We start from the raw sequence: 24,801 nt of genomic DNA on the forward strand, positions 1-24,801 counted from the left end.
TAGAATAGAATAGAATAGAATAGAATAGAATAGAATAGAATAGAATAGAACAGAATAGAATACAGAACATTGGGATGTACTTTATAGATCAGAGTATCCTTACCTAAGATTAACTGGATAATTTTTACTTAGCCACATATTAATATATACACTGCATTGAAACTTAAAATATATTTTTTAAGTAAGGTTAATGGTTATAAAAGTTTTAAAAAACAGAATTATAATTTGATTATTGCTACTCTATCAATATCAGAAGTAATTTTACACATAAGGTAGTTAATTTACCTGAACATTCTGTAATAAACATGCTGGCATATCCACAGGGTCTAATCTAGGTTCTCTCACATTATTGCCTTGAATATATGTAAGGAAGATTCTTCATTTGACCTAAACAAAATCCCCCAACCTTGTTTCCACATTTCAAGCATCAGAAAGGAATAAGAGAATTAAAAGTGTTTAACTGTACACAATTCTTCACCTATCACTGATGTTGTATTGAATTTCTAGAGAAACTAGAAATTACAGTTTTTATTCTGGCAAACCAAACACTGAATGAAAAAACACAGAGATGAATGACTTACAACAAAGAGAAAATTGAATGTTGTAGAAATATAACCACCTTGACATATTAGGTAAACTTAAAAGAACATAACAGAAGTTACATTTCTGTGTATTAACCAAAGTCAATTCAGCAGTGGAAAAGCTTCCTTTTCTCTCTGTTTTTTAATCCAGTCAAATTTTACAAAACGCTTCACTTATTTGTAAGCAACTTACACAATGAGTCTCACAGGTCACCATCTTCTAACACTTGTAGCATCTCTTCCTCCCATATAGTAAGAGCTGCCCCAGGGATAAAGTAATTAATGTACAAATAATATAATATACTTGAGGTGACACTTTTCTCCTCCAAGACTCAGCAGTTCAAGCATCGGATGAGTTCTTTGTGATTAATTCTGCAGTTCACACACAGCCTTTGCCATCACTCATTCTTAGAAAGAGCAGAAATGACAGCTCTTTGGTAAAGAACTCAAACCTCCTGGAAGGAGCTAGATAAGCAAACTGAGAAGCCAACTCTAGTGGTTTAGTCCAGTCTCCAAAACTGGAGAAGCAGTAGATGAAGATGCTTAGCAGTCACCAAAGCTAAGAAATTATCTGAGATAATAAAAAGCTTATACTTTCTAAGAAATTGACAAAATGAGTCTCAGGTTTGGAAAGTATAAACCAGAGAACTCATTATAATATAAACAAGAAGGATGGCCATATGGCTCAGAGGTTAAGAGCACTAACTGTTCTTCCATAGTACAGGGTTCCAGTCCCAGCATTCACATAGAGGCTTTCAGCCATATTAACTCTAGAGCCAGGCAGCATCTGATGCCCTCTTTTGGCCCTTAGAGAACGAATGAACATGGTGCACAGACATCTATGAAGGTAAAACACCTGGATAAAATATAAATAAATAAAATCCTTGAAAATCCATAACTCTAAAGAATGTATCTGTTTTTAAAAACACAACAGTCAGCCATGTAACATCTATAGACTTATTTTCTAAATATTTGTTTGGACTACATGCAAATCACTTTAAAATGTTCAGAATTGGCATTTCATCTTGGTTGATTCTTCCTTTGATGAGTATGAAGTGTCCATCCTTATCTTTCTTGATAACTTTTGGTTGAAAGTTGATTTTATTTGATATTAGAATGGCTACTCCAGCTTGTTTCTTGAGACCGTTTGCTTAGGAAATTGCTTTCCAGCCTCTTATTCTGGCTTAGTGTCTGTCTTTGTCACTTGGGTGCATTTTCTGTATCCAGCAAAATGTTGCGTCCTGTTCACATCCAGTCCATTAGTCTCTGTCTTTTTATTGGGGAATTGAGTCCATTGATGTTAAAGAGATATTAAAAAAAAGTGATTGTTGCTTCCTGTTATTTTTGTTATTAGAAGTAGAGTTATGTTTGTGTGGCCATCTTCTTTTGGGGTTGTTGGAAGATTACTTTGTTGCTTTTTCAGGAGTACAATTTCCCTCCTTGTGTTTTAGGTTTCCCTCTATTATTCTATGTAGGGTTGGATTTGTGAAAAGATATGTAAATTTGGTTTTGTCATGAAATATATTGGTTTCTCCACCCATTGTAATTGAGGGTTTTGCTAGGTATTGTAGCCTGGGTGGGCATTTGTCTTCTCTTACGGTCTGTATGATGTCTGTCCAGGACCTCCTTTTATAGTCTTTGGTTACAAGTCTAGTGTAATTCTGATAGGTCTGTCTTTATAAGTTACTTGACTTTTGTCCCTTACTACTTTTAATAGTCTTTGTTTTGTGCATTTGTTGTTTTGATTATTATGTGACAGGACGAATTTCTTTTCTGATCTAGTCTATTTGAAGTTCTTTAGGTTTCTTGTGTGTCCATAGGCATCTCTTTCTTTAGGTTAGGGAAGTTTTCTTCTATAATTTTGTTGAAGATATTTACTGGGCCTTTAAATTGGAAATCTTCGCTCTCTTCTATTATTCTTAGCTTTGGTTTTCTCACTGTGTCCTAGATTTCCTGGATATTTTGGGTTAAGAGGTTTTTGCATTTTGTATTTTCTTGGACAGTTGTGTCAATGTTTTCTATGGTATCTTCTGCACCTGATATTCTCTCTTTCATCTACTGTATTCTGTTGGTGATGCTTGCATCCATGACTCCTGATTTCTTTCCAAGGTTTTCTATCTCTTGGGTAGTCTTCCTTTGTAATTTCTTTATTATTTCTATTACCACTTTTATGTTCTGGATGGTTTTGCTCGATTCTTTCACCTGTTTGATTGTGTTTTCTTGTAATTCTTTAAGGGATTTTTGTGTTTCCTCTTTAAGGCCTTCTAACTGTTTACCTGTGTTCTCCTGTATTTCTTTGAGGGAGTTATTTATATCCTTTTTAAAGTCCTCTACCATCAATATAAGAAGTGATTTTAAATCTGAATCTTGGTTTTCTGGTGTCATCGGGTATTCAGGACTTGCTATGGTGGGAGAACTAGGTTTTGATGAATACAGTTAACCTTGGTTTCTGTTGCTTGTGTTCTTGTGGTTATCTTTAGTACTACATTCACTCACTGTCTCTGACTGAAGCCAGTCTCTCCTGTAATCTTGATTGCATCAGAACTCCTCAAAGTCCAGTTGTCTCTGTGATACTTGGATCCTGAGATCCTGGGTGTGATAGCTCCTGGGAGTCAGACTACTTCTGAGATCCTGTAATCCTGCTGTGACCAAGCTCCTGAGATCCTGTGATCCTATTATCCTATGTTCCTGGGTGTTTTAGTGCTCCTGGGAGTCCAGCCTCCCCTGGGTTTTGGAAAATTGAGTGCAGAGCTGTCACTCTAGGATTGCTCCAGGCACCAGCACAGACTGTACAGTGCCACTGGCCATGAGGGAGATCTTGGGTCCTCCCAGGTCCCATTTACCCCCTGTTTGGAGGGGGAAGGGGTTGTGGCCTACTCACCTAAGATCCTGTGCCATTGGCTATAAGGGAGTTTCTGGGTCCCCTCGAGTCCCAATTACTCCCTTTTGGGGAGAGGGGAGTAATGGCCTCCTTACCTACAATCCTGGGCATGTTAGAGCTCCTGGGAGTCCAGCCTCCTCTAGGTTTTGGGGGATTGAGTGCAGAGCTGGAATCCTAGGATTGCTCAGGGCACTAGTGCAGATCAGAAGGGTCACATTATTATTATTATTATTATCATTATTATTACTATTACTATTACTATTATTATTATATTCCATAAGTCATTAGAACACAACCACACATTGATTTTGAAATCCCACTGTGTTTGAAGTAACTACATGTTGCCTGTGTAAGGTATTATGCCATGTTCCCTAGACTTTATTTTTCCCCTTTCTATGTATCCCCAATCCCACAAGAACTAGAAAGCAAATTTGTGTTATATAATCTTTTAAAAGGAATTGCAGCTGGAGATGTTTGGCATGGCTCCAATCAGCACACTGGTGATGGATGCAGGAGGATTGATACTAAATGTCAGTCACACTGTATGACAATAACCCACTTCATAAAACCACATCTCTATTGACTTTTCACCATCAGATGCACAAACATATTAGTAGGGGCAAGTTAGCTATAAACCATTTTCGCAAACTAGGTGGCTTTAAATAGGACAATTATTATCTCACTGTCCTTCTGGTGTTCCAGTTAAGTTTAGGTGGATCCATTTCTCAGTATCACAGAACTCTGAATGGGAGAACATTTCATTTGAAGCTCTGTGGTAAAAAAAAGTTTGGATCCTGTGTCTGGAGAGCAACATTTTCATTGTCTCCTGTCTCAGAGTTCATAATTCTTAGGGAGTCTATAGCCTTCATCCCCTTCTACTGCCTTTAAAACAGTAGAATAGAATCCTTCTTCAAGGCCAGAATGACTAACTTTCTTCAAACGGAACCTTCTCTGAGATCATTTGAGAATACATCTGGTAGAGTAAGATCCCCACAGGATAATATTTATTACTTACAGTCCATTTTATTGGAAAATTTTAAAAATCCATAAAATCCCTCTACAATGTATTCTAACATTATGAGCAGATAGGTACATTTTAAAATTCATTAATCCAATAGCTATATTCTGATATCTTACTGTACCTATAGTTCTTCTAGAGATATTATAAAGACTAAATTTCAATATTAATTCTCTACTGTAAAGTAATAGTGTGTTTTTCAAACCTGTGTTAAAACTAGGCTGACATAGCCCTATTGTAAATAATTCATGAAGAAGATACAAAGAGGGAGCCTGAATATTTATTTGTATTTGGAACACTTTTGTCTGTATCATTTTTAAAGTTTTATAATGTTTGGGGGACTCAGAAAGTTGTATTAAAAAAATCATTGATTCATTTTCCACGTTTTCAGACTCTAAGATTATTAATTCTTTTATTGATGTTGGTGTTCTTGCTTAGTTTTGAGATTATATTTTTATTTTAAATTATTTTAATTAATTAATTAATTTATTTTCAATTCCAAATTTTATTTCCTTTCCTGTCCACCCTCCAACAGTTCCACATCCCATATCTCCTCGCCTACCTGTCTCCACAAAATGTTCCCAGCTCCCAACCTCAACCCCACCAGACCTCTAAACTCCCTGGGGCCTCCAGTCTCTTGAGGGTTAGGTGCATCTTCTCTGACTAAATTCAGACTCAGAAGTCCTCTGCTGTATATGTATTGGGAGCCTCATATCAGTGGTGTATGCTGCCTTGTTAGTGGTCCAGTGTTTGAGAGATCTCAGGGGTCCAGGTTAATTGAGACTGCTGGTCCTCCTACAAGATTGCACTCTTCCTCAGCTTCTTCCAGCTTTTCCCTAATTCAACCACAGTGGTCAGCAGCTTCTGTTCACTGGCTGTGTGCAAATATCTGCATCTGACTCTTTGTTGGGTCTTTCGGAAGGCAGTCATGACAGGTCCCTTTTTGTAAGCTCTCCATAGCCTCAGTAATGTGTCAGGTCTTATGACCTCTCCTTTAGCTGGATCCCACTTTGGGCCTGTCTCTGAACCTTCTTTTCCTCAGGCCCTTCTCCATTTTCATCCCTGCTGTTCCCTGCCAGGAAAAATTATGGGTCAGAATTTTGACTGTGGGATCACAGTCCCTCACTTGATACCCTATCTTCCTGTTGGAGGTGGGCTCTATAATTTCACTCTCCCTGCTGTTGGACATTTCATCTAAGGTACCTCCCTTTGAATCTTGAGAGTCTCTCATCTTCCAGGTGTCTGGCACATTCCAGAGGGTCCCCCCTACCTCCTACCTCCCGAGATTGCTTGCTTCCATTCTATCTGCTGGTCCAGCATGACAAGAAATCTGTAAAAGTGAAAAATGTAGCACTCCAATGTTATTGGCAACCAGCTGCCTTCCAGTTGGACTTAAGTTACACAAGAGGAGATAAATCACTCTTGGTACTGGAAACATAGTCAGTTTCCTGGAGTTAGTAAGATCATGGACCTTACTAAGCATACTTATTATCATTGCTTGCTAAACAATTCTTTATTATATCCTAAATATTATTCTTATACCCTCAAGTAAATATAGCTACTACTCCTCACCAATGAAGCATCTCTATACAGCAAATGGAGACCATCACAGGAAACCACAACTTAACACAACATAGAGATTACCCAGTCTAAGGGTGACTCCTCGTGAACATTTTCACTTACATGTTAATATGCCTAATTTTATAGCCATTGTTCTGGTCTTGCTTATGCAGCCATTTCTAGAAGAACATTTTAATCAAGACATTCTGGATTTCTTGATCTTACAGTCCTTCCATCCCTTCTTCCATGATGTTCTGTTAGCCATATATTCATGAGTTTTATGACCTGCTTGTGCATTATGGTACTGGGCAGGAGTTATCTTGGGCATGAACTGCCCCTCAATACCTGAGAGGTGCTGGACTGGTGGTCATCTCAAGCTATCTCCCTGTCAGGGCCCTCTGGTGCTGGACTGGTGATCATCTTGGGCTCACTTTTTCAGGGAATGTTAGGTTACTAATCATTCAGATGTTCATACGTCACAACACTCAGCAGAATCTTTCCCCTCTCTGCAGCATACTGACACGTGTGATACGTGTGTCACAGTAGCCATGATTCCAACACCTCTAGTGCCAGACTGCAAGCTGGATTTTATCTCAATTTCAACAGGGGATTTTAATTGTGAAAATGTCTTCAGGAGATTGTCCTGAGAACAAGCCTATGGTTTATTTTAATGATTGGTGATTTATACAAGAGTTCTCAGCTCACTGAGGGTACTGTTGCCTCTGAGCTTTTGGTCCTGCCTACTACAAGGAAGCAGGTCAAGCAAGATATATACATCATATTGTAAACATCATTCCTCCATGGCTCTGACTCTTTCCTTAGATTGAGTTTCTGCCCTGACTTCTGTCAGCAATAGAGTATAACATGAGAGTTGTAAGCTAAAATAAAACTTTTCTTCCTCAACTTGTTTGTGGTCTTGGAGTTTTATCACACCAATAGAACAAGTAAGAGAGATACAGCTGTGGAAATTATATAAAACTTTGATTGGTACTGGTGTGGGAAATTTCCTGTTTAGTGTGAGGAGAAATCAAAAGCAAACTCAACTCAGGGAGTTTTATTCAAACAAAAAAATTAAAAATCTTACAAATATAATTATTGATGGATGAGAGCTGCTCCAAAGAAACAAAAAAAACATAAAAGACAGAGGCTAGAGGATCTTTCTGTAGTTAGGAGGCTTCACTAATCTTCCAGAGGATCCAGATTTGTTATCCAGAAACAATATGGAAACTCAGAACGGTCTACAGTCTGGTTTCAGGGGATTTAACATCCTCTTCTGACCATGTTGGACATGAGTCAAGCTCATGGTGCACATATATGCGTGCAGACAAAACACTCATACACATAAATATATATGTATATGTACATATAGTTTAAACATGTATATATTATATATGTATTAAGAATATATATTATATATGTATATAAAGGGGTTAAGAGTGGGCTGTGTAAACATTCATTAGAGGTAAAGTTACGTTAAATGAAGGCATAGTTGAATTTGGTCCTCGTGATATAGCACAGAAGAAAGTCATTACATGTAGAAGGTAAAACTATCTCAAGGGTCATGGGCTATAATAGCTGGAAGATGCTTACAGAGGTTCAGTTGTTTCAGGTGTAATTAGCTATTGCTTCTTGATTTAGATCCTGGTTATGGTGAGAGAAACTGTAGCAAAGAAATAAATCCATATGGGCTTGGTTTGGGGGATTACTCATGATTCCGAGATGAACATAGGAAAAAATCCCAAAACAAATGTAATTTAAAAAATTGTCTCAACTCTCAATTTGGTTTCTCACAGAAATATCAGAGCCAAAAGTGTCAAGACATCCTTTTTCAAGGATATTACTACATTTTTGATGATAGATAACAACTATTAAACTCACCACAGGCAAGAAGTACTTTCTACATGAAGAAAATAATCAACTACTGATCACCATTCACAAAACAAACAAAACAAAATTCAAGCTGGATGAAGCTCTTATGTAAGATTTTTAACAACCAAACAACATTCTAAAGTATATAGTAATGTAAATGCTGTACTTCTAATTTCTCTCTGAAGGCATGACATTTTTACTTCTCTTACTACATACTGGTCTTATGTAATAGTATTCATGGGCATAATACTTACCTTCCTGTTGTAGAGTAACTTTCTCACAGATAAGACTGTACTAATATATGCTTATTAGAATTTCAAGAAAGAAGAACTGCAGCAAAGCATGGATATAAGAACACATCAGGACAGACACAGATGAACTCTAAGAGAAAGGGTGTGCTTTAAGTATAAAATAGTGCTGAGACACAATGTACTGGAATAATCTGCAGAAAATGTAAAGCTTCCATAGGTGTAAGAAAAGTAGGGTCTCCCTTGGGTATAGAAGACTAGAGTTTATGAACACGTGGCCTATGTCAAACGTGAAGGACTGATGGAGATTTTCAAAGATTGGAAATATTTGTATGGACTGGTACTTGTCATTAGACCTTGGGTCTCAAAGATAACAACAATGAATATAGATAAAGAAACTATCTTGAGCTGTTGTGTAACAAAATCTCAGAGAAATAAAAGGAATAATGTCATTTTATGTAACTTTGATAAAATTCAAATCACAAACATTCCTTTTTTGTACTAGAATGGTGTTTCATTTGTAGAGGTAACTAACTTTCATAAGTTAAAACTGTACAGTACTTTTTGAAATTATATTTATTTACTAGTGTTGCTGTGGTGCAAGGAACATGCCATAGAGCATATGTGGAAAGCCAGTTTTTTGTCTCCATGTGATTCCCAGGAATCAAACTGAGGGTGAGGTCACCAGGCTTGCTAGACTTATCCATTGAGCCGTCTTACAAGTCCAGATTGCAAACATATAACAAAACAAGTCACTTATTTCAATTAAGACTGAGAGAACATCAATTTGTTCCTCTGAATGATACCCTTGGATGCAACCACTGGATGCTACCTCTTCAGTGGTTCCTGATTGGTATACTCTAGTTTTCTGCACACTCAACTGAGCAGCCAGGGAACCCCACATATACAGCAAATTCAACCATTGTGCCATTACACAGAAAACTTGGAACATAATTTACCACTTAAATGAATAGAGTGGATATTATAGCTCACCAAAGCAATTTATCTTAAAGAAATACAAGTTAATACACTATGTATGTAATTTTTTGCTTCAATCAAAAATTTTCACAAACAATTTCTTTCCTCTTGCTCTCAATAATAAACATTGTGCAGTTTGTATTTTCTTTTATGTTTGAGATTATTATATTGCTTTAGTTACTGCTATTTTTGCTGTAAAGAAACACCATGACCAAGTCAACTTACAAAAGGAAGTCTTTAATTGTGGGGTTGCTTACAGTTGCAGAATGTTAGTCCATGGTCATCATGGTAGAGAATATGGAACCACCAGACATGGCACTGCAGTAGTAGCTGAGAGCTCATATCCTGATCCATAGGCAGCAGGCAGAAAGAGAGACTGATCCTGGTCTGACTATTTGCTCTTAGATAACCAGTTATTGTGCTCCTCCCTAGGTAAGAAAATGTCTCCCATTCTCAGCATTCTTGAATTATCTGTAATTCTTTGGAAGGGATGAGATCTTGTTGTCTACCACCACTATGAATCCACTTTGTCATGACTGTTGTTGTCCTAGAAACTTCTCTTAAAAACAATCTGAGCCATTACAGAAAAAGGCAACCAATTAAATGCAGATTTATGGAGTCCATTACCAAAGGAAACATTTACAAAACAAATTCTGTAACTAAGACTCAGGGAACATTGTAGAAGAGAGGGCAGAAAAATTGTAAGAGCCAGGTGGTCAGGGAGTTTTCTGTATAATTGTGTCTGCTAGTAGTAGTATCAGAAGTTACACGAAGTCTCACCAACATGACTGCCTAATCATAAACTGAAGAGTTTATTTCTTGTAAGTGTTCTGTTCTAATAAAACAAAGCAAAGTAGGAGGTTATAAAAATAGGAGTAGGACAGATTCGGATAGGATAAAGATGAAAATATTTACAGAGCTGTAGGGAGGGAGATAAAAAATCATCATCACACCTACTGTCTGCACATACATGCTGAGAAACACAAGCCTCAGGAAACATGGTTTCTCCACTTAGTAATTGTATAGATTTGTGTAGTCCTTCACTTCATTCATCTTACTTCCAGATTTGCTACATTAGTATGCATGCAATGTAGTTCCATTAGTGAATAAAAGGTATTTTACTAATTCTCTAGGTATTGTATGTATGTGTATAAATATAAAGTAAAATAAATATACACATACTGTTGGAAAATATAAAGAAAGATTTAAAATGGTTCAGTAACGGAATTAATAGAAACTAGCAGAACCTTGTAGCCCTTTCAGACAACAGGTTATCAAAGTGTCAAGTGATATGGCAGCTTAGACAGAAGAAGAAAAGATATATCTTTTAAATATAGTTTATGTACTAGTAAGAGGACAATGGCCCTTTAAGCACAGCATTTACACTGTTTGCACCAGTGCATTGCTACATCTTCCCTGGTCCTATCACCCACTCATCATTTCCTAGCTACATATTCAAGATATAGTTCAACTCGGGTTTCCCATGCTGTTTTTCTAATACACAAAGATGGAAAATGGTGCTATTAGTCTTTGAAAATTTCGTGTAAGCAGAGACTAATTTAGACTCGACAGTCTGTGTGTGTTAGCAAGTTCTCAGTATTGTTAAGTAAATATCAACAGAAAACTCTGGAATAAGTACCTATAGCTGAACAATATTTTTCCTATTTGCACAATAAAATTCCACATAAACAATTATATTCCCAGAATGTGTTGGCATTTAGGTGACAAGCTTCTTTCTATTCTATTATAGTGATTGCCATTTCCTAGCATCTGGACATTTTAAAAATGGTATTTAGAATTAATGATTACTGGATGACCATGTAACTTCAAATGAGAGGAGACCACATGCACGCACTTACACACACCCACACATGCAGGTACACACACACACACACACACACACACACATGCACACACCATAGAGAGATTAAAAAATAACTTAATCCAGAGCCATACAAATCAGGAACTTCCTTATCACTACCACTATGCTTTTCACATCACTCCAACTGTGACCACCATTGCAGGCACTTGTACTAAGTTCCAATATGCACCATAGCCTCTGTTTTTATAGCTTTCCAAGAATTTGCCTTGTGTGAGAGAGAGGTAACCAATTACTAATTCTGCGGAAATTTGTCATAAACATTGGATATGGGCACTGCCAACGCATTGAGTGGGTCTACTTCTTGGGGCCATTTTATATATGGCTTTGAATTTCTCTGCATCACAGGTCTTTAACAATTCTGTTTAATTCTGTCCTGTATCAAGGTTAAAAAACATTTGTAATTACAAGAAGAGAAAAAGACCATACATTGTAACTTGTGGGAGAACAGTCTTACTGAATTCAAAATATTAACAAAAAGTCATACAGTGAAAATTTCATTGGACTCCTTTTTTCATATTTAGAACCATAGCTCACTTCATTGTTTGTTCAATTAACTCTGTTCCAGTGCACTCTGTTTCTCCAGTCTATTTTAATGATATAACATTGGTTCAGATGCACTGTCTAATTTTTACAGGCATTCATAATTCTAAGTTTACCAACCCCTTTCTGATTGTAAACAAAATTGGCAATTACTAATATTTGGCAGTCTATAATTTTGAAAGATATTTTTGGAACTCACATAAACTTAGATTTCCTCAGAATCAGTAGTATGATTCAATAAAAAGGTCATAATGGTGGTATGTAATCTATCTTCAAGAAATCATAATCTAGTTGGGAAAGTAAAATATGGAAAGTAAATAGCAATGCATTCATCACGTATAATTTCAGATGATAGCAGATTATCAAAAGGTTATACAAAATGACCTCTTCAATGAATCAGAGAATAACTGCCAGGACAGGTTAGATGGAGATAGCTGGTATGTTAGCAGAAGAAGGAAAATTCTGCTATGTGCAAGGCTACATTGAAACAGAGGCACCTCCTTGTGAGTAACTGATTCAGTAAAGTGATTGTTTGAGAAAAGAAGTGATGGAAGATGGAAATGGGTTTTAAATTGAGATATTCCTTAAATAAAAAGTAAAGTCATTTTAATTAGCATACAAAATAATGTATCTTATAATTTTTCATACATATGTATCACATATTTTGTTTATACCAGCTCATTACACTCTTCTGTTCCTCGCCCTAAGCTAAGTTATTTTGTTTGAATTTAACAGAGAATCAAGAGCTTTGGAGTATTTTTAACAGTGATTTGTGATACAAAATATAATGTGAAGAGAGTCTGAATCTAACAGAGACACAAAGTGGGAGGCCATGACAGCTTGGCCAGGGACTCAGGAATACTTTCTGGATCTGCAGAGGAGTCAGAAAAGAGAATGATATGCAATTTTCAACGAATACTTGTCAATGGCTTATTTATTAACCACAAAAGAATCAGGGAATTAAAGTAAAAGATGATGCTAAGTGAGTCGGAAAGACCATGGCACACTTTGGGTGGCTTGGAGGAGCCATTTTAGAGAATATACTCATTCAGTCTTTATTAATAGACATGATGAAGCATTGTTATATTATGAAATTTGTAAATATTAGGCCACAGTTAGGAAAAAGATGAGGTGTAAAGGTACCTATCTCAGTGGCAGCACAGAGTCCCTTTTGAAGCTATTAGGTGGCAAGTAGAAAATGTCAGGGACAGAATTATGTGCTTTTTATTAAAATTAGAACATTCAATAGTAATATTCTACACAAAATTTAAAGATTTTAAGTAATTAAATATTGCCAAACTTACATGGTTCTATATACAATTTAAATTTAATCTTTAATAGATTACTAAGTCTTAGAAATGAAGTTATTAAAGAAGAACAAAAATTTCTCAACTTTATTTTATTTGATGGACAGACACTATTTTTCAAGTGCAGGTTGGAGAAGGAGAATGTTGGGAGAGACAACTGGAATGGGAGAGAGCATCTCTGAGATGAGCTTGAAACCTAGGACAATGGAAATCCCTGGCAATCTGTGAAGACTCCAAGCAATGGAGGATATCAAGCCTGATATAGACATCTTCTATAACCAGAAGGACTCTGAATGAAGGAATTGGGAACCAATCCAGCCACTAAGTCTTTTACCCACAATTTGTCCTACCTACAAGATGTGCAGGGGTAAAGATGGAGCAGAAATTAAAGAACTGGCCAGGTAATGATTGGCTCAGCTTGAGACTTATGCCATGACAGTGAGCTCACCCCTGACACTACTAATGATATTCTGCTATACTTGAAGACAGGAGCATAGCATAATTGTCATCACAAAAGTTTCACTCAGAGACTAATGAAAACATAGAAACCCACAGCCAAACATTAGGTTGAACTTGAGGAATCCTGTGGAGGGGAGAAAGGATTAGAGATGCCAGATGGATCTAAGACAACACAAGCAAACCTACAGAATCAACTAATCTGGGCTCAAAGGGGCCCACAGAAACTGAACTGTCAAACAGTGAGCGTGCATGGACTGGACTCGGGCCCTTACCACATCTGTAGCAGTTATGCAGCTCAGTCTTGATGTTGAACTCTTAACAGCAGGAGCAGGGGCTGTCTCTGACTGTTGCTTGCATTTGTGTCTCTTTCCTCCAACTGAGAAGCTTCACCTAACCTTAATAGGATAAGATACACCTAGTCTTAATGCAATTTGTTAGGCCAAGGCTGATTGATATCTATAGGAATTCTCCCCTTTTCTTAGGAGAAAGGGAGGAGTCACTGGTGGGAAAGGGGACGGGAGGAGTGACTGAAGAATTTGGAGGGGGAAAGCTGCAGGTTGTAAGGTTAACAAATAACTTGATTAATAAAAGTATGTAGCATCTAAGAATCCACATTAAAATAAAAACTAAAAAAGTCTACAGTTGATTTATAAATGTATAAAAATCATCAACTATTCTACTAAAGCGAACTACAATTATTGAAAGACTTTTTAAAAAAAATACACAATCTAACAAAAACAAATTATCCAGAAATACAACTTTGTCCACTTTATACTGAATTTAATTTAATCCTAATAAACGAAATTATCCAGCACTATTTTAATTTCCAGTTTTAGTCAACGGACATTAGATTGCTTAAAAGCATCAAAAGTTTAAACAAAAATACAAAAATGACTCCTAAAATATTGATCTATTTTTAAAGTGAACTGGACAATTCAACATCATAAACCTCAGTAGATAAGGGTTTTTTCTATTTTCAAGGCAGCACAGCCATAAAGGACTTGCTAAATGCATGCATTTGATATAAGAAAATTATGGTAATGTGACATTCCTACTACATGATGGAATACACTTTTAGATAGTGAAACATATTTATAACACACATGGTAGAGTTCTTTTTGGCTCTTGACATTTAGAACCAAATTTTTCAAAGGTTGTTCTTATTATGACTGTATACAGTAACCATAAACCACACACACACACACACACACACACACACACACGCAGCCTTTGCCTCAGTAGAACACTGCAGAAATCAACAGGTGATTAAATTTTCTTTTAAAGCAAGATCCTTAAAGAAAACTGATTTCATAGATAATTACATGGCAGGTATTTGTTGTTCATATATTTTGGCTCCACATAGCAGTGCACACTTGTAACCTCCTTAGAATCAGTCTCAATGACATCAGCAAGAACAATCTCTTTTGTAGTTACATCAGCACCAAATTCAGTCTTTATAGCAGTCAGTGTACAGTTCTGGAACAGCCAGGATGTCTCCAGTATTTCAAAACAGCTTGTGTCACATAAGTAGTGATGTCCACCACAGTCTGACCTATAACAAGTCCAGCAAAGCAACATTTACAGTTGCAGGTTTCTTCTCAGACTATTGTGGTTCATTATTGACATCATCCTTGAGAGTATCTCCACTTTTGGTGAGAAAAACATATGCCTCTCCGTTACACCAGGATTCCCTTTGAAAGAAAGATTCACTTGCTATTCTTCAGCACACAGTTCCATTTGGAATCATTTCATTTGGGGGTGCAGGGAAAGCAGTCTTCTCACAGTTCTTTGTGAAAGCAGTTTTGGTATCAGCTTTCTGTAACAATTGGAAAATATTGGTGGTGATTTTATTGGAGTTTCCAACTTTGCCTTTCAGGTGGTTCTTTCTAGCAACTTTTCCTGGTATAATCTGGTCCTTGGAATAAAGAAGGACTCTTTCTAGTTTATCTGACAATTCATAGACTTATTTTGTCTTACCATTGTAGAGTTTTCTCTGAGCATTTAATACCTCAGCTGTTGCCATTATCATGGGCAGGATCCAGGTGTAGACCTCACAGAAAAGAGCTGGGCTACCTTCAATTGAATCTCATATCCCAGTCAGTAAGTTCATTGAAAAGTAACTTTACTTGTAAGAAATGAGTTTTCATTTCTTCCACCCATGGATAAGAGCAATTGTTTGTGAAGTTTACAGAAATATTCATAAGACACTGATTTTAGGTAACCAGTAGGGATTTGTTTGTTTGTACACTGATATGTTTCATGCCTACACAAAATGAGCTCCACAGAATAAATATATCCATAAAGTATGTGGCATCAAAAACATATTCAAAAGCACAATGTGACAAGGTGAAATGGAAGTCACACCTAGAAATTTTATTTCCTTACTAAAATTATATGTAAATTTTCTTTTTTTCATGATATCTTTTTTTATTGGATGTTTTATTTTCATTTCATATGTTGTCCCCTTACCCCACCCCCCACTCACCCAGGAACCCCCTATCCCCTCACTCCTCCTCCTTCTTCTCTGAGGATGTAACCCCTACCTACCCCCCACTCCCACCTCCACACCCTCAAAATTCCCACCCCCTGGGGCATCCAGCCTTCATGAGGTCAAGGATCTCTTCTTCCACCTATGCCCAGCAGGGCCCTCCACTCTTATGTATTCAGCTCAAGCCCTGGATCCCTCCCTATGTGCTCCCAGGCTGGTGGTTTAGACCCTGGGAGCTGTGGTTGGTTGGTATTGTTGCTCTCCTCATATATAAATTTTCTAACAAGAAGTATTTCTAAGAATCTCTCAGCCAGAAAACTGTGATATATATCTTCCATTTTATTCTTAATTTAACAACTCATTACAAACTTCTGTAATGCCAAAATATTTGGTAAAAGGTTAAAAATACATACTAGCTCTTAATAATTGCCTTGACATTATAGGACATATTTGAACACTGTTTCCTTAATGAATACATTTAATAAATTAAGCTTTATTCTGTTGTATATTTTATTGTATATTTTCTTTATTTACATTTCAAATTTTATCACCCTTTCAGGTCTCCCCTTGAAAATCCCCTATCCCATCCCCCCTCCCTCTGCTTCTATGAGGGTTTTCCCCCACCCATCCACTCACTTCCACCTCCCTGCCCTTGAATACACTGGGGCATCAAGCCTTCACAAGATCAAGGGCCAGTTCTCCCATTGTTGCCCTACAAGGCCATCCTCTGCTACATATGCAGCTGGAGTCATAGATCTTCCATGTGTTCTCTTTGGTTGGTAGTTTAATATCTGGGAGCTTTGTGGATCTGGTTAGTTGATATTGTTGTTCTTCCTAAGGGGTTGCAAACCTCTTCAGCTCCTTCACCAGCCACCCATTGGACTGAGCATGGAGGACCCAAGGGAGGAGTTTGAGAAAGATCTGTTATATACTTTATATATTTAATCCACACAAAATGACAAATATCATGAAGCAACATGATTTGGTTCAATCCAGTAACATAACACAGTGAAAAAGCAATCTTTCAGCTGGTTTTGCCCCACATAAATAGCAAGGGCCAGCAGTGGAAGACTTTTCCCTGAGGTTTTGTAAGTTGGAACTGGCCAGTGGGATAGGGTGTCATGACTAATCATATGCTCTCCTTCCATATGAATGTTTCATGTTCCTAAGTCTCAGTTTACTGCATTTAATATAAGGTGAGGTGATTTGGTTAGCTTCAGAACACAAATAGGGGCCAAAATTAATTTTAATTAATTAATGGTGATTGTGGACTATCTTGGGCTAAGCCTCATTTTCAGATTTTGCATCTGGCTCCAGAAAGAAGTGAGTTGAAGGGAGGGTACAGTACGTCATAGTTCACATCTTTCTTTTTTACTCCTGAGGGATTTTGTAAAGAAGTAAGCTACTTTGTAGCACTTTTGAAAAGTAAAAATTATATAATGCTTTCAAATGTGTCTTTTAATCCAATGAAAAGATAAATACTATTTCTTAAATAATATTATTTCTTAAATAGTAATATTTTTACACATAAAAACTCAAAATTACTGCAAATGCCTTTGTGTTACAATATGGCCAAAAAAGGGTTTTATTTTCAGAAAATTGTTCAATCAGACAACTGACATCCCCCCCATAGAAAACAGAGCATATGTCAACATGTCTGAGACTTCTGTTGACCCAGGAAACCCTGAAAAACAGAGCCCAGATCTTAATTAACCATGAGTCCCTCCCTGGACCCTGAAATAAGTGAAGTACAATAAGAGGGACAAATTAGATTGTTAAATGTACCCAGTTCTTACAACACACAATTTGAATATATTGCTATTTATAATATTTATTTTATGTATGTATGTTTTGCCTGCATGGATGCCTGTGCACAATATGAGTGTTGGTGAGCACAGAGACTAGAATTGAAACATCAGATCACCAGGACTGATTGATGCTTGTGAATCATAGTGTGGACACTGAGAATTGACACAGCCCTCTGAAAAATAGTATATATTCTTTAACTACTGAGCCATCTCTCCAACCTCTCAAATCTGTCCTTATTAGGTAGTGCTACCTACTGCCACAAACGTTTTGATGTGGCTGTTTTTAGTAATTTGTTTACCTCCCTCTTAAAAATTATTTTTAAGGTATACATTTTATTTAGAAAATGTTTGTTGATGTTGTTAACTAGGTTCTTGTGGCTGGTGTGTAGTGTGAACACCTGGCTTAGAATTCAGTTTGCACCTATCTTGGTGTGGAGCCCAGACTAGGTCCCTTGGGAGCAGGCTTGGAGTTAGATATTAGTGTGGATGAACTTCATCTGAGAATGTACAAGGGATCACTCCAGGGACAGGAGGAATGAAGAAGTGATGCTTGGATTAGCTGAAGTGTGACAAACACTGCTGCTCATCCATGTTCCAAGGCAGAAAAAGAAACAAGCTGTCTTGGGTTGGGGCCAAGTTTTCTCCATGACGTTTACTGGGTGTAGGTCTCCCAAAGAAAAAGAACATGACTTTGGGACCAAAAACATATGTTGAGCAGAAAACATTTCCTTAGGAGCTTGCTGGAAACTGGTGTCAATCTTGTGTGGCATTTACAGTAAGTCTGAAGGGGGTTGGGATCATATACTCCAGCATTCACCATGTTGAGTTAACAGCGAGAACTGTCTAATGATGTAATCACCTCTAACTGACAATCTAGAAGCTTGGATATTACTAGCAAATCTGTAATATAAGTCACTATACTATTTTTACAACTTTTCTTCCAGAATCTTTATATGCAATACAGAAAAGCCATACAAACTACCAAACCATATATCTATGTACATTTCAAAAAATCCTAAGATAAGGCTACACCAGTCATTACTATGTTTTCACAACACAGAGGAAACTGTGAATTATATTGGTCCACACTGCTGCATGGCAGGGTAACCATAGGGACTGAAGTTCATCCACACTCAACTTTGCAATCCTGATCCTACTAGCAGACTGCATGAGGGAAAAAGAATGTATTTACTGAAATCTGCCTCCCTGCTCCAGCAACATTTTCTAGCCTGCACTAAGGTAGACATACTTTACCAAGGTCCTTATTGCTCACCCTCATTTTCATACCAACGTAGTGAACACATGACGTTTTTCTTTCTTTCAAATACTGCCCATGGCCAAGTTGGCAGTGATCAAAGAAATCTATTTCTGTTCACTCAGTCTAATATGTGCAATTGTGTAGACTCAATATGTTTAGCAAACATGCAGAACACATAAGGACTTCATTGTTGGATCATTGGTCTCAACACATGCACACACACACACAAACACACACACACACAATCCTCCATGAAATATACAGAATTGGAAAAATGCATCATGTTAAGCCTCCTATGTACTATAATTTATTGTTTGTTTTTTAGAACACCTTAAAATATCTAGTACAAAATCCTATAGAATTAAAGATTTATAAAGTAAAACATTTCAGGGAAAAAGAAAAAACAGTGATTACTGCTATTTGTACTAAAAAGGAAAATGTTTAGGAATTTCAATAAATGTGACCAATTGAATCATATTTATTGCCATACATTTAAAGCTACATTTTCACTACTTGAGATACTACTGACTATATAAATAAATGTAATACTGAGTCAATCACTGGCACGTTTAGTTTTCATCTGTATTCTCATTTGTTTACATGTATGAAGTTACATGTAGATACTAAACATTTCTAGTTCTTCAATTCAAACTGGTGTATTTAGGTAACACTGCCACCTATTGTTGTAAAGTTAAAGTAGCCATACTTGTTATTTCCTTAGTCTTTGATCCAATTCTTTTATTTTCTGACTGACTGCATTGGTTCTTCTTCTAAGATTTTATAGTGATTAATATGGAATTTTAGATTCAAAAATTTAAAATACATATTAAAAGTTAAAATATGTACTATTTCCAGAGTCACCATAAAAATAACTTAAGCTTATATTTTAACCTTTATCTTTGCAAAACTACATTATGGTATATTATGAACTAAATTATGACTAAATTATATTTTAACATCATCTAGCATCAATAAATATAGGTTAATTTCATCTGTGGCAAAATATTTAGAATTACATGTCAAAAATTTATTGGAATACATAAATAAAATTTTCCTTGCTGTAATAAAAACTGTAAATTTCACTAAGAAACTGATCAGTCACTTAATTTGCATTTACACTAGAATATTTATATTGTAACAGGATACATACTTTGTATCTATTTCTATTTTGGTGTAAGAATACCAAAAAATCTGTACACATATGCTTACATGAATTAAAAGCACAAATTTCATATATTAATACAAATGCCTCTTTTAAGCAAAATATACTATTTTGACTTTTCTAATCTAACCAGATCTTCATGTTCATAAATAAAGCATATATTTGATCAACAAAATTCTAAAACCTCATCATATCTACAGTTTTCAAATACATGATTTTATAAGGTAGTATTTTCCCATACTTTTACTAGATATTAAAAGTTGTGTATGGTTTCATGTAATAGGCTGCTACAAATACTAAGAAAAGTTCTTGTCATTTTTAGTGCTAAAGTCACCAACAAAGTCAGATAAAAGGAAACCAGAATTACTCCTATCTTCCCCAAAAGACCATACTATAAAGTGGCAATTACAAAATTTTAAAGATACTGTAGATGAACAAAAAATGGCTGAGCTTTTAAAACACATGGTATTCTTAGTGCAATCAGTAGGGATAGTAACATCAATCATGTATTTATTATTTTATGAATTATATGGCTTTTGAAATCAAAATTCCTATTCAACTTGTGTAGAATATTTGTAATTTAAAAATAAAATGTATTTAAATCTCTCAATTACGTTTTTCATCTTGTATTAAATCACACTGAACTGTTTGCTTGTTTTATACTTATATAAGATGTAATAATATCTTTAGATTACCTCAAATATTGCATTTTAATTTCAAAGTATTAGAAAGGCTTCATTATGTCTGAATATTCTGAAGGGATGCAGTTTAAACTCATTGAGTGACTGTTGTCTGGATAGCTGGTCATATAAATGTATTCAACATTTGTGAAGTCTAGTCAATCATATTGCTAGAAGAATTCAGAATAAATCTTTTTCTGTATTGTCACATGCTTTGCACTGGGAAGAGAGTATAATAAAGTATCTTACAGATACAAACTTCACAGCATTTCTTATAATCTCTAGGACTATCCTTGGCACACAATTCCTATTAAACAACCATTTGCTAGAAGAATTCCAGAATATATGCAACTGCTGGGTGGCTTTTTAAAAGATCAAAGATATTTCTGCTCATTTCTCTGAATATGAATGTGCTTATTGAACTCAAATGACTATTTAGAAACAATTTCTTTTAAGTATGGTTCTTTTCACAGATAGGCTAACTGAAATACACAAGGCAATATATATTTCAATGGAAAAAATAAAAATGCATGAGGCCTGATAATTGTCTTGGTGATAAAAAAGAGGATATTTAAGATATTTAAGATGACCACTAGCATTTCAAAATTCCTTATTTTTGAAAGAGTCACTATATTTCAACCAAAATATGGGAATAAAATTAAAAAGATGGACAAGGGAAATTGGAAAAATTTTCAAATAATTATTTTATTGTGGTTATGCTAACCCAAATCTATATAGTATAAATAAAATGAAGAAAAGATACGATTACATAAGAAATTTGTGTTTTACACACCATATACAGCATGAAAAATATGCTTAAAAGAGAAAAATTATATATATACATATATACAGATTTATAGATTTGCGTATTTGAATTTAAAACAGCTATTTTGTATTAAGAATTCTGGGATATTCATCTAAATTTTGAGTTGTGAATAAATAATGTGTGATGAGTGCAGGCTAGGCAACTGGGTCAAATGTTTAATTATTTCTCTTGCTTCCACACAGAATTTCCTGAGGATGCTGTCTGCATCTTAGATTGAGAGGATGGTATGGTTACACACCAATAGCTAATGCCACCCGTGCTTCTATGTCTTGCGTTGACTTGATCATTGCTTTAAATGATCATCGCTTTAAATGATCATCAAGAAATCAACAGAGCTTCAGGTCCCACATTTTCCTCTCCTCATGGTCATTTTCAATTTGTTTTTCTGTGCATGTCATCATTTTAATGTATACCTTTCTCTTTCTTTTTCAATGAAATGAAATGATTAATTCTTCATTTTGCATGATTAAAGATGATGGATAAGCTTGGGTAGGTGGATAAAAATCAAGGCTCCTAGCAGAATCTGTGCGTCTTACATGTCAGAACCCTTCCAGCTTGCTCACTGTTAATGACAGGAAAAAAATAGTATGTCTGTGGCTAGGCTATAAAGAGTCAAAAGATAAGGATGCTATATTCTTCTTTAGCTGATGTCTAAATTGCTTTTACTTTTTGCTATAATTAATTTGTTTTCCTGATAATTTAGTTTCATTAGAAAATAAAAGGTCAGCAAGCATTTAGTGATTTATTTTTATTTTAGTAAATAAGAATAATTAAACAGAGGGTAGAAAAGTAGCACTATGGGAAATCCAGCTACAGAACCACATGAATGTAAGCACTGGTAACCTTGGCCATAAAGTACCATTTCCTCATTATGATTAAAGGAAAATCACATGGAAAAATTCATTTAGAATGCTATTTTTCATGACTCTTTTTCTTTCCCATTCATCTTTCCATAGGTCATTCAGAACCATTTGTCACATTGAATCAACCACAAGCACATAAGTCTGTGACTCTATTGTTTCCATATATGACATCTGAAATGATACTGAGAACCCAGACTTTGGCCTAGAACTCCTTAGCCTTCTTGACTGATTCAGATTATTTTCTTAAAACTAATGCTAAAAGCCGTGACTATTGTGAACACTTTGAAGCACTCGCCCACAGCTGCCTGAGTCAGCTAATTTATAAAAGAAAGCCATTCTCTGATAACAAGAAAACACACCTGTTTTAGATAATTTTGCCAGTCAGGAGCACACATTTCCTGACCTAAGTTTTGTAGACATCTGTACCATAGAATCTTTGAGTTCTTTTCTTTTCATTCTTTCACTCTTTATTTCTACAGAAAAATTACTATTCTTTGGGGTTTTTTTCTTCACCAGAGTATGTTCTGGATGGCAAAATCTGGGCTACACAATGCTAATTTCTAACCTAACACCATGACAGCAATCATAGCTTTCACAGGGATGGAATAAAGAGAGCAATCTAACATCCAGGACTATGAGTTTCTCATCAGTGGCTGGCAGACTGCCGTGAAAGCTTACAGTAATCCCATTGGACAGCCCCGGTTGATGAAGCCTGGGAACAGGCTGTAGGATGTGAGGAGCTCACAATTGCTAGCATTTGTCCATAATTTAAAGCTATATGAGAAGCAGAGAGGATTCATCTGAACAACAAGCTGTAATTTTACCAGAGTAACATTTACACAGTTTTTAACCCATTAACGCCTTCTTTCCTCACACACGGTCGCCCTTGTTCATAGAATTCCTCTCACGAGCAACACGCAAACACCTACCTCAGGCTTATCTGTTAAGCTGTGAAAACCTGCCAGGAGAATAAAAGCTTTTTGTTTGGAAACAGCATCAGTGAGTGACATTTCTAAATCTCAAACTTGGCAGTTTTCGATAGTTCCCTCAAATGCTGTGCTTTCAGTGCTTGAAATTAATTTTTAGCATATCACAAGCATATCTATGCTAGTTAATTTTTTTCACTTTCATATATGCTGAGTCTGACCGTCTCTTGCTTCAGCCTGTGATATTAGTAAAGTGTAATGATTGAGGCTAGTATAGTTCTCCAGCTCACAGTGAGCTGCTACTTGCTGCCAGGCTGTTGTACAGCAGAGCTGTATGACTGGCTTCATGCCTGATATTCTACTCATTTCAAAAAAAGGGGAAAAAATGTCTTAAATGCCAACAGTGCATAATTATTGTCATTACCTGCATAAAATGTATCTCCTCTGAAAAATAAAGTCAGTGGTTAAATTACCTGTAGATTTCTGAATGGAAAGATTTGCCTTTATCTGAAATTCAGAATTCAAAAGAGTCACTTTTCTTTACAAACATTCCACATTTCTCTCTTCCCTTCTTCATTGCATCCCAACATCATATTACTGTTTTCTTCTTTCTTTTACAAACCACTACTTCAAATGTGTCCCTTTCACTTCAGCTATGAGAAAAGATTCTTCATTCATTCAGCCACAGCTACTTCTACTAACATTCTTTTTTAACCTCCACCTTATTCTTTCCATTTAAAATCACAATTATTTAAGAAGCCTAATACTGTCAGATTATTCATCTTTCCTCGGGCTAACAGTCTTTTTAAATGAATTCACTCATAGCTACAGTAATTTTGTTTGCCTTCTAATCAAACCACTATGAGGGCATTACATCTCTCATTTTAAGACAAGGTCATTAATTTGTGGGAAATGCTGTAAATGGAAAATCAACAAATGACTTACAAGAGATATATTTGAGGCATAGCATCATGTTCTCAGCTATCTATAGTTACATTGTGTGAGTTATGAACAAAACAAAAATATATCTGGCATTCAGAGGTTGTTTTTATCTTAACTAATCTACTGTTAGTGAACAGTCTTTGGTGCTTAATAATTTTTAATATTTTTCCCAGTGTTCCCAATTAAGTCTTCTCTTTGCAAATAAGTATTTTTAGAACACAAAATTATATATATATATGTATATATATTAATATATATATATTTATATATATATATATATATATATATAATATATATTCATTTCATGATAATTTACATACCCACAATCTTTGGTGTTTATTTCAAGAGTTTCTAAATTAAATTTTCCTTAGAATTTTCAAAAGTATCCAACTAACACTGCAGTTGACTATAAAGTTGTTCCTACATTCATGCAACTATTTTCAAATGACTTTGGGGAATTCAGGATTTGGCTTACATTTCCAAAACTTTATTATACCCAAGAAAATCAGTAGATTATTATGTATT

The 24,801-nt window shown here is 35.7% G+C and overlaps 1 protein-coding gene and 1 non-coding gene across 2 annotated transcripts in view; both read right to left on the minus strand.

The window, feature by feature from the left end:
- LOC114620780 (igE-binding protein-like) overlaps nucleotides 1–17,164 on the minus strand; it is a 31,008-nt gene extending 13,844 nt beyond the window's left edge. Inside the window, exons 1-2 of the mRNA XM_028766913.1 lie at nucleotides 17,160–17,164; nucleotides 14,697–14,875 (exon numbers count right to left, since the gene is read on the minus strand). Of these exons, the coding sequence (XP_028622746.1) occupies nucleotides 14,697–14,875; nucleotides 17,160–17,164 (184 nt within the window). The remainder of the gene's footprint in view (nucleotides 1–14,696; nucleotides 14,876–17,159) is intronic.
- Nucleotides 6,482–6,614, minus strand: LOC114622100. The gene has a single exon (XR_003711546.1). It is a non-coding gene; the product is annotated as a small nucleolar RNA SNORA17 (small nucleolar RNA).
- Nucleotides 17,165–24,801: the final 7,637 nt, after the last annotated feature.

This window comes from Grammomys surdaster, unplaced genomic scaffold (genome assembly GCF_004785775.1).
Source record: "Grammomys surdaster isolate TR1022 unplaced genomic scaffold, NIH_TR_1.0 63, whole genome shotgun sequence".
Lineage (NCBI taxonomy): Eukaryota > Metazoa > Chordata > Mammalia > Rodentia > Muridae > Grammomys > Grammomys surdaster.